The 11,156-nt window shown below is 44.3% G+C and overlaps 1 protein-coding gene across 2 annotated transcripts in view; it reads right to left on the minus strand.

The window, feature by feature from the left end:
- LOC124234220 (hormonally up-regulated neu tumor-associated kinase) overlaps positions 1–11,156 on the minus strand; it is a 103,465-nt gene that overhangs the window by 45,764 nt on the left and 46,545 nt on the right. For both annotated transcript variants that reach the window (XM_046651464.1, XM_046651465.1), the window contains exon 3: positions 5,160–5,215. In XM_046651464.1, the coding sequence (XP_046507420.1) occupies positions 5,160–5,215 (56 nt within the window). The remainder of the gene's footprint in view (positions 1–5,159; positions 5,216–11,156) is intronic.

Consider the following 11,156-nt stretch of genomic DNA (forward strand, 5'->3'; position numbering starts at 1 on the left):
CAACACCAGCAGCTGCGGAGCATCACCTCTGGATGTGGGTCTCAGGACAGAAGTCTGTCAGGCAGTGGAGCCTTTGCTTAACTGGAAACATTTTACATCAGGCCTCCTGTAAAATGTAGCTAGAGCTAAAAGCATGTTGACCCAAAACATATTTTCATCCAATCTTGGAAATGAGTCATCCAGGAAAAAGAGAAGCTTCGCTTTCTAGGACTAAAGCAGGAAGAGAGAACAGGCAGAGGGCCTCCGAGTCAGCCTTCGGGCTTCCAAGTGGCCCAGTGGGGAAAAGCTGAAGGAAGATTGATTTTCTCCAGCTGGTGTCGGCGTCACCCCAGGTGACACGCGATCCCACCGTTTAGAGTTGACTTTTTCAGCTGAATGTTTTCACTTCATGCAAGTCTCTTAAAAATGCTCCCAAGGCGTGCTGCACCATATGGTGATTTGAAGAGGGGAAGAAATACACCCAATGATTTAGACAACGCTGAATGTCGGCTGGAAAAATAATGCCAGCGAGATAGCAATGAGAACTAGGCTAAGTGACCTCATAGCATTGCTTTGTTCTTGGAAGATGAAGGCAACTTGGAAGAGGAAAGAAAAGGCCATGTATCTAAAGCTATGCAGATTCCATCATACTTTTTGTTCTGTGTTTACTTTTGATCTTCAAGACACTGCAACTGACAGGTAATTAGAGAGCTGTTAGTTTGATGTCCTCATCTGATATCTTTCCTCAATCTTTGTTGATCTCAGAATTCAGATCAGGGTTCTTCCTTTGAACTTTAATGTAAATATTATGGTTCTAGTCCCCAAACAGAAGGCTCAGCCCCGAGGGCTCCGTCAGAAAGGGGCTGTGGTCAGACTGGCTCCGCATCTTGAACGAAACCCTCTCGCTCTCTCAACCGGCAGGATTTTATATCTAAAGTCATCACTGCGTTTTCTCCTTGACTCGAACATGTCTCCACCTGCAAAGTGTGCGACTATCGTGAAAGCTGGAGAAAAGCTCAGGAAAGGAGGAACACGGAACGGGGCAGAGCTGTGAGCCCAGGAAGTCGCTCGCACACCGCGGGTTAAGATACGCCACTAAAAATCCTCCCAAGAGTCGTTGAGCTAAGCTGTAAATGAAAAGAGCTTTTCGAAATAGAATCCCATCCTAGCAGAGCTCTGAAAAGTCTTCAAGGCTCTGAAGATCACCCAACTCTTCAGCTTAGGCTTGGAGATGAAGAATCAGAACCTACACGCAGGGACTGGCAAACCAGCGGGGCCCGCTGCACGTTCACGCTTTTAACCGTGACATTTTTGTTTCAAGATTCTTATTTTTCTCTTGTAACCTCCGTCTTCCTCTCTTCCTCTGCTTGCTTACTCCGTCCCCGCCTTCATCTGGCCCCATTTCCTTTATCATCAGCCTAGCCCGCACCCACAGGCCCCACAGAACCTGCCCAGGAAGGCCCTTCAGGAGCCACCGGACCCTCAGATTCCTATCTTAGGAGGAGATCTCTGTTCAAAAGGATCTCCAGCCCCACCCTGGAGTCTCGCTGAAGGGGGAGAAGGTGGAGGGGGTTGAATATTTTTATAAGATGAAAAACCCTATTGAGCTTTAAATTGGATGGCCGTTTAAATGCTTTCGATTTGAAAATCAACCTAAAGGAATTTTAATGAAACAACGAATGCATAGAAAGCATCCACCATGGTGAAATGGAAAGAGCCCCAACGAATAAAGATTATATTATTTGGGGCAACATTTTAAGGAAAGTTTCATAAACAGTTGTGTTAGGGGCCCAAATTCCTAGGAGTCTCAGAAAACCTATCTCTAGATTTCTGAGATTAAAACAAAAGACTCCTAATTCCTAATCGCTGTGGGGTTCTGTGAACAGCCAAGGACAGCCTTGTTCAGTGCACTTCCTCAGCTCCTGGACCCCGTCTATAAGGAAGTGCTTGATTGAAGAGGGCAGGGCAAGGGGAGATCAGACTCCCAAGCAAGCTTGAGAACACAGTGTCTTGCCTTGTCTTAAGCACAGTTTCAAGAAGATAAATCAGCAGAGGATTTGGGAAGTAGAGGAGATCAAATCAGCCTTTTAAGTGACTTACGTTGACCTAGCCAAAAGGGTTTAATTTAAAATATATTGTAGAAAAATAACCAGTACATTTCACATTCGTATATGTAATTTTTAAAATTTCACACATATGCCCATAATTAGAATTGTGAAACTAGAGAAAAGTTGGCCTCCCAGTCATGTCACACAGGTCTGCCTCAATTCGATTTGGTGGACGCATAAGCCAATTATCACTCAATTTTTTGAGAGCTGCAAAATGAATCCCAAAAAAGGCTCAAGTGAAGGGCCAGCCCCGTGGTATAGTAGTTAGGTTCAGCACACTCTGCTTCAGTGGCCCAGGGTTCGTGGGTTCAGATCCAGGGCACAGACATACACCATTCGTCAGCCATGCTGTGGCAACACCCCACATATAAAGTGGAGGAAGATTGGCACAGATGTTAGCTCAGGGCTAATCTTCCTAACCAAAAGAAAAAAAAAAAAGCCCAAGTGAATGCTCCTCTGGAAAACTGAAGTGCAAAATTGTTCTAAGTTGTGGCTCTTACATTTTAAGATTATACTAAACTAAACACATCAGGCTGCTTTTTGTTTTTTGAAGGGAAAAAATCCTGATTAAATCAAATCTTACTCTCGGTTAATTCTAGTTAATTTTAACATGGCTTACACGGCTTAAGTAAAATTTAAATCAAATTATTTCAAAGAAGAGAATCGATTAAGAGGAAGTGGTAATGGCCATAATCAACCTTTGAAAAACAACTAGGTAATTCCTGCAAAGAAAAGATTCAAAGGGCTTTTAAGTTGCAAAAAGACAGTCATAGAAACATTGGATCCAAATTATCCAACCCAGGGGCAAGAAAGCCCACAAGACAGGGGACCTACCTTCCTTCCAGCACCTTCCCTTCCCTCCTCCAGCCTACTCTGCATGGAAAAATGAGGACATGCAGATTCTGCTCAAGAAATTGCACTTCCCAGTTGGTATAACAGCTCCTTCGATGAGGACGTGAGGTAGGGCTCTTTGGTTTGAGCCAGTCTTGAGAGAACTGGGAGGCACACGAAAAGTTCTAACAAAGGGAAGTCCAATTATCAGAGTCTCCTTGCGGGCAGTTTTGGGAAATTTGGTTTCTGACATGGCCCAGTTTGACCCAAGGAGCTGAAAGGCTGCTTGGGTACCAATCCAGAGGTTGTCACGCTGAGAGGTGATGACTCTGAGGCATTTGAATAAAGTGGATCCTAGCATCCAAAGAGGCATTCCCACTCAGGGGGAGCTGTGGCTCTAATTCAGGTGCTTCCTTTCTTCACCTGATTTGTCCAGGTCGCCTCTAAGAGGGTTTATTATGCGGCCAGTCTGTGAGCTACTTATAAACGCATCCCCTGTTTCCAGCGATTGGTTCTTCCAGAATCTTCTGAGCAAACGTCTCACCAATACAAAGGCCTGTGCTTTTCAACACTGTCTATTCCACAGTCCATTTCTAGTTTTATAAAAGGTCATTTAGGGCTATCACTTGAGGAGAGAGAAGAGACGGGAAGAAGCAGAATGGGTGATGCTGAATTGGGATATGGAAATGACCGCCGGTGGACCGCGCTGTGCTGGGACTGCCGGCCTCAGTTTAGACGATGTGCGGTGGAAGCGAATCATTCTAACTTCTACTGTCACGTACATCCAGCCTTCACACAGCCTGTCCTCTGACTGTCTCTGCTGCTGTTAGGGCAACTCTGTCCCTGCCACCATCACGTTTTCCAAAGACAAGTGACAGGTCGCCCTGCCAGGGAACCTAAAAACAATCTCCTTTCCTCCATTCCTCACTCCCCACTAGGACACTCTTGTGTCTGAGGCCACAGATGCCGGAAACAAGGACCAGAAAGACATCTGGCAGGCATTTCGACATCTGCCGTGTTTAATGCTGCTGTATTTGGCTCTCAGGACAACTAAGATGCAACAGTGAAACAATTTGATAAAAAGAAAATTCTTTGAATTGTCCAAGAATCTTCAAACAATATATTCTTTAAAATATTTCGGAGAAAAAGATGGGTTTCCTCTTAACTGTTAATCTTCTAATAATGGGTGTCTCCATCACGACCTGTCCATGGTCCTTCCTCGCCCAGCCAAGGGGTCTCGAGTCCCTCAGCCCGTTGCCTGTTACTGGTTGGGAGCTGAGTGTGATTCCAAAGCATCTAACTGGCCATTTGAAGGATATGTTTTAGAGAGTTTTGCGATGGTTTTCAGTATTTGCCAAACAAAATTTCCTTCTTAGGTACGAAAGTTAAATTCACAAAATTCTATCAATCCTTCTCTTTTCTCCTAAAATAAAGTCTTTTTCAAGCAACTGAGGTGGAAGAAATTACTTGCAGTTGAGGTGGGAAAAGAAAGAAAAGAAAGGAGTAAAAGATAATGCTAACATCTGGGTGTAAAAATGATGCCCTGAGATTCTGCCAACAGCAACCACGTTCACAGACAAAAACTGAATTCTTCTAAAGAATGTGCTACGGAGTGAATTCGCTTATGGAGCTTGAATTGTGAACCAATTAGGACTCACTCTATCCTGGAACTTCCTTCTGATTGGTCGAGACTTCTAAATTATCCCCTTGTGGGGATTTCTCTCTGCATCATCCTCATTGTACTACAGGGCTTGGATAAAGATTATATTAAAAAGAGAAGGTAAGTTGCCTTCCTCCTATACGGCTAAGATAAGGGCAACATCTCCGAACCAAGTTATTTTCTACTATTTTTATGATGTTTTATGGTTAATCCAGATAAAAATAATCCCTATAAAAGTTCAGCTTCATCTGAATTTATAGAGAAACCAAAGTTTGAATAAATCCAAAGAACATGTAACCAGCAAACATTTATTTGGGGTTTTAAAATTCATTTTATGGTCACTTTACAATATTTTTACCTTTCTGATTATGTTTAAATTATTATTAAAATTAATTTTCATTTGCAAAATCATTATTAAATATTGGCGGTAAAAAGAGGTGATCTAGAAGTATTGTCTGGGCATTAGAAATAGATCATGGGTAATTTTCAAAGCCAATAATACAGAAATAAAGAACTAAGAATTAACAACACAACGCTTCAAGGATAATCTTGCTTTTTTTAAAAAAAGAAAAAAGTCCTACCAATCAGCTTGATGTTATTGTCTTCATCTAGCAGCAAATTTTCTATCTTCAAGTCTCTGAAATAAACAAAACCACACGACATCTCAGACAGGCGTTTGAAACAGTGGAATCACATTTTGCTTCTGAAGGGAAACAAACGGTTTTAGAGCCACTTTGAACCAACCCATAAAGCTTCCTGCCAAAACGCGAGCAATCAATAAGTCAATATTTACAACACATGATATAATTAATTGCCCCAGGCTTAAAAAGCTGAAGGATTTCAGAGAAGATGGAGAGCAAGGAGGGCACAAAGTTTCCAAATCATGAGAAGTTTCCAGAAGAAGTGGGACCAAAGCTGGACCCTGGGAGTTAACAGAACTGGGGTTGGGAGAGAAGGGAACTCATCGCTGAGGCAGGAGCTGCCCCAACAGTCGGAGAAATACAAATGTGGCCACGTGTTTGGGAGACGGTGAGGAACTCGGGCGAGAGGAGGGAACAGCTTAGGGGAAGCAGTTTAAAAAAAAATTGAAAGCTGGCATAACTGATCGGTCCCACAATCTCCATGCCTGAAGCCCAAGCATCATCCACAAGTTGGCAGGTGATAATAAATTAATCTATCAAGCAAGCAGAAATTATGGTGGGCAGAAAAATAGACCCCAATGACGTAAACACCCTAATTCCTGACATTATGCCTGAGTATATGTTAATGTTACATGACCAAAGGGAATTAAGTTTGCAGATGCAATGAAGATTGCTAATCAGATAATGGAGGACTGATCACGGACACTGAGGTAACTGAGGAGGTGGGAGGGAGAAATGCATTTGGGCTCATGCTGGGTGTGAGGTGCCTGTGGTATCTGTTCTAGCCAACTGGAAGCTCCTTGAAGGCAGGAAACATGTCTGCCTTGCTTACTGCTGTACCCCAGGACCTTTGCACATTCCAGGTACTCAGTAAATACCAATGACTCTACATTACCAGAGAGACGGTTTTGGATTTCAGAAGAAAAAAAATGTGGGCAAAAGTATATATTTGGTCATCAAACCCATCTAGGCCCAGCTTTTGTTTTCCCACTTTTGAATAGAGACCTGAGCAAAAGAAATGTTTTCCTCCTCTTATCTCAACTGTAAGGAATAGAATTGCATAATCATGATGAACAAAACTGGCAACTGATGACACCAAGTCGAAGTCATGAGACAGAAGGGAGGAGTTGCAAGGACTGTGGTAAACAGGAGAGCAGTGTCCCACTCCACGAGGACACTCGCTTACAGCTCGGTCCCAGCACTGCCAGCTCATCCCGTTCTCCCAGAAGCCAGAAATCTGGATTTGATCCCGATTTTCAAATGTTGGCAACAAATTCACATTTAAAACAACAATAACAACCACAATGGCGGACCAATCTCTCAGGCAAGCTATAGTCTGCAGACCACTGTCAACCTCAATGCGGTGGCAGCTGAGCCTTGAAAGGACAGGAGATCCCTCAGGGAGAGGGGAGAGAATGAGGGGGATAAAGACCAAGGATGACACGCTGGTGGGAGACCCGACACCAGAGCCACAGGGAAGGAACAGTGGGGGAAGCTGTTGTCATAGGAACGACGAAGGACAGCCTTTCAGGATGGGAAGAAGAGTTAGGGAGCCAAGTGGAGAAGAAAGGTGCCCTTTAAATAGTGACCCACGGATTTCAAGATTGGAAGGTGGCCGGTAGCCTCAGGGCCGGACACTTGGATGAGAAGGGAGATTATGCTGGGGAATATAAATAGATATTCCCCAGTCCACATGCACCCACCTGTGGGAGGAAGAACTGCACCCCCTCACACCAATTCAAATGAAACAATACAGAGTATTTAAAAACTGTGCCAGCCTATAAAAGGGATCACCTATGTCCGTATGCAGGGTGACCCCAAATACAATGTGCCCCCCACTTTTGCAATGGGAAGATCCTGCCCCTCAGAAAAAGGTTTTTAGACACAAATATATAATTTTTAGAAATGCAATGGAATTATCAAGTGGCTATGTATACTTCTTATCTGTGAAGCTGCACCATCATATTTAAGAGCATATACTAGCATGTTAATAGAATTAATTTCAGAAATATTGTTCCTACAGCCTCACCTGTTATGAAACGATTTTATTGAAACTTGTCACAGGCAGAACCAAGAGGACCGAGTCATCATACGGTGTTTCCAGTGTAACATGATGTTTAAGTTGACTGGACGTTGGAGATAAAATGCTTTTTGGGATCTGTGTATGATGAACTTGCTGGAAATATTATGCAAAGCCATCTAAATAACAAGCGCCCACTTCAAATCGCTATAAATTAAGCACTGAGTGAATTGGTTTTTTAGAGGGCTCTCATGAGCCCTCACAATTGTGAGCTCATATCCCCTGAGGTTATTATTAAAGCCAAGTAAAACATCTTTGCCTCCCTTTCTTCGTGGGACTTCAAGAGTTCCCAAAGTCATCCGTGAGTCAGGTCAAGGTGAATGCGTCTTCTCCCACGAGTACTTTGCTGTTGAAAATAAACTAATTGAGACTGTGCCCCCATAATAGGAGAGACTTGGCCAAGACTCTGTAAGGTACTTCCTCTGTGCTGAAGATAATTAGGACACAATATAATGCTGCCCTTATACTCAAGCACATACGGTAAATCCAAAACACGTGCGTGCACACCCAAAACTGTGTGCCAGCAACAGCCCAAATTGTGATTCTGTGAAAACTGATTATGAAGCAGTGGCACTGTTTAAATCGAAAGGAAGGCCACAGTTTGTTTCCAGCAAAATTAGAACTCTTTCCTGGAGAAGAATAGAAGCCACGCTAAGGCATTAAAGGAGAAATTTGGATTCAGAACAAATACTATGGAGAAAAACAGCTTCCAGAAGGGAGGTCAAAGAAAGCAATTGTCAAGAAGAAGAAAGCTAAGCTGGATAATTCTGCGGCCACAAAAGCCTCCAGAACAGCCACAATAATTAAAAGAATGATATAAATGGGAGACTAAAAATAAGAGAAAATGCAAAAGAAAAAAGACCCACTTTTAAAATCAGGAAATAGCACAAAACCTGGAGAGGAAGTATAAAAATGTAACTATGAGGCAAAATGAGAAAAATCAAATTGGTTAAAAGTCACTGTCTTCCCACCCACTGCATCCCACAGTAACCCACCCCAGGGCCCAAGAAAAATGCTCAGAACGAACCTGGTCAACCGGGGTTGTTCAGAAATATGTTACCTTTCTGTGAAGGTTTCTGAAAGTTTTCAGGGCTAACCAATCTTACTGCCTACAGGTTCCATGACTAGTTAATGGAAAGATGAGCTACATTAGTCTCTGTCCAGGAGAGCTGGGTACCTCATCCTGCGAAATGAGGGGAACATTCGACCTCTTTTGGCTTCATTTATTTCCACCTCCTGCTTTGCCTTTTGAGACTTAACTAGAAGGAGGAGGAACATACTTTCCTTCTGACTCTTGAGGAAAAAAGGCTCTAAAATCATATTTTTAAAAGTAGCGTTTGCCTGGATCTTTACCCAAATGAGCTGCAGATTTGTAGACACAAAAGTCTACAGCAGCTTTATTCATAATTGCCAAAACTTGGAAGCAGCCAAGACGTCCTTCCGTAGGTGAATGGATAAACTGTGGTACCTCTGGACAGTGGAATATTATTGAGTGATAAGGAGAAATGAGCTATCAAGTCATGAAAAGCCATGGAGGAACCTTAAATGCAAGTTTCCAAGTGAAAGAAGGCAGTTTGAAAAGGCAACATACTGCATGATTCCAATTATATGACGTTCTGGAAAAGGCAGAACTATAGAGACAGTGGTTGCCAGAGGTTTGGGGAGGATAAATAGGTGGGGCACACTTTTTCAGGGTGGTGAAACTATTCTTTATGATATGTAATGGTGGCTACATGACCTCAAGCATTTGTAAGCATTTGTCAAAATCCACAAAACTCCAGAACACAAAAGAATGAGCCCTAATGTAGACTACAGACCTTAGTTAACAACAGTGTATCAATATTGGTTCATCAATTGCAACAAATGTGCTACACTATGGCAAGGTATTAATAATAGGGAAAACAATGTGCAAGGGGGGTGGGGAAGTATGTGGAAATTCTGTAGTTTCTGCACAATTTGTCCGTAAACCTAAAACTGCTTTAAAAAATAAAGTCTATTAAATTTTTTAAAGTAGCTTTTGGATATTTTCCCCTTCCCTAACAGATGAGTACTAGTTACAGCTACAACCAAGTACCTCACTCAGGATGTTCACTGTGGAGCATCCTTACCACCTAAAGTTAATTATGAGTCCATCAGCACAGTGGGCCACTCAGACCCTCTGCCCAGCTACTCAACAATGACCAAAGAGGTCACAAATGATTCAGAGACCACAAAATTGAGAGACACCTTCTTGAATAATAAAAGGATGAATTTATTCATAAGGTTTTACTGTTGGTGTATTACAATGTATCTTTTAAAAAACTATGAGCAGGGGGCTGGCCCCGTGGCCGAGTGGTTAAGTTTGCGCGCTCCGCTGCAGGCGGCCCAGTGTTTCGTTGGTTCGAATCCTGGGCGCGGACATGGCACTGCTCATCAAACCACGCTGAGGCAGCGTCCCACATGCCACAACTAGAAGGACCCACAACGAAGAATATACAACTATGTACCGGGGGGCTTTGAGGAGAAAAAGGAAAAAATAAAATCTTTAAAAAAAAAAAAAAAACTATGAGCAGGTCTCTATTATCCAGAAAACCTCCCCATGGTCCTTGTGAAAAGCATGGTGTTTATTCCACTTCCATCCCCAAGAGGAAAATACTTGGCTCTCAGTGTCAGGTCTGTGGTCTGGGAGGGAAGGTTCTGAGAGCTGACTGGTCTGCGCTTGATGATGGAGGGGATGGTCAATTTCGCGTCAATGCTCCTGGATGGGATTAATCACTTTATGGAAGGGAGAGAAATGGGAGGTTCTTCTGTGGCCTCGCGGGTGTGAGGAGTCCGCTCTGTAGCAGGGAAATTGGAAGTTCAGTGTGAACTTGTAACTGAGAACAAAAGCGAAGAAGAAAACGGCCCCTGGAGAGACGGGAAATCGCTTTTCCTTGGCCAAAGGGGCTTCAAAGAGGAGTTAGGACAAGCAAGGAGGGATGGGGCGCGCCCCAATTTAAGGGAGAGCGGAGGACCAGGTTACTAGGACAGTGCTCAGGGGGAAACAGTGTCCTGGAAACAAAGGAAAGTACCGAAGAGGAGAAGCCAGTGGAGGGCCCTCCGGCAAAGCCAGAGTTAGGAGCCCAGGCCAGGAGAGGCCACCCAGGGCGCAGGCACAGAGGCTTCTGGACCCTTCTCTGGTGACTGGGCAGTTCCGGGGAGAAATGCCCAATGGGGCTCGTCATCACAGCCCTCAGCAGACCTGACAGTGGGTCTGGGTCTCTACTGTCCTTTGTGGGGGATGGGGGCCTGGTGTGGTGGGTGTTTTTCTGCAGATTGAGAGAGGGCCCAAGTGAAGAGTCCTCATCACCAGCCCTTTGTTCTAGGTTATTGCAAACGAACAAGCTCAAACAGGCGACTACTAGCATTAAAGGCTCACCCACAGCCCCCGAGCACACCCCTCCCCCTGCCCACCCAAACTCTCCTTGCGTTTCTTTAAAGATGGTAATCTCGAAGGTTTGGAGACTGGCCACATGGACTCCAGCCACTGCCCTCAAGACAGAGGGGTGGAGGGGTCAAGTGAGGGAGGGCTCTGTTGCCATAACAAACACTCGGGTCCTGGGTCCCGGGGGAGGGAGGAGAAGCAGGTGAGCAGAAGCAGACCTGGGCAGTACTGGGGAGGTGGGGAGTGTGCGTGTGTGTGTGTGTGTGCACACTTGAATGTGCGTGTGTGTGTATGCGTGCATAGGGGGAGAGCATGGATGTGCATGTGTGTGTATGCGTGCATGGGGGAGAGCATGGATGTGCATGTGTGTGTATGCGTGCATAGGGGGAGAGCATGGATGTGCATGTGTGTGTATGCGTGCATAGGGGGAGAGCATGGATGTGCATGCGTGTGT

Source organism: Equus quagga, unplaced genomic scaffold (genome assembly GCF_021613505.1).
Source record: "Equus quagga isolate Etosha38 unplaced genomic scaffold, UCLA_HA_Equagga_1.0 73442_RagTag, whole genome shotgun sequence".
NCBI classification, from domain to species: domain Eukaryota; kingdom Metazoa; phylum Chordata; class Mammalia; order Perissodactyla; family Equidae; genus Equus; species Equus quagga.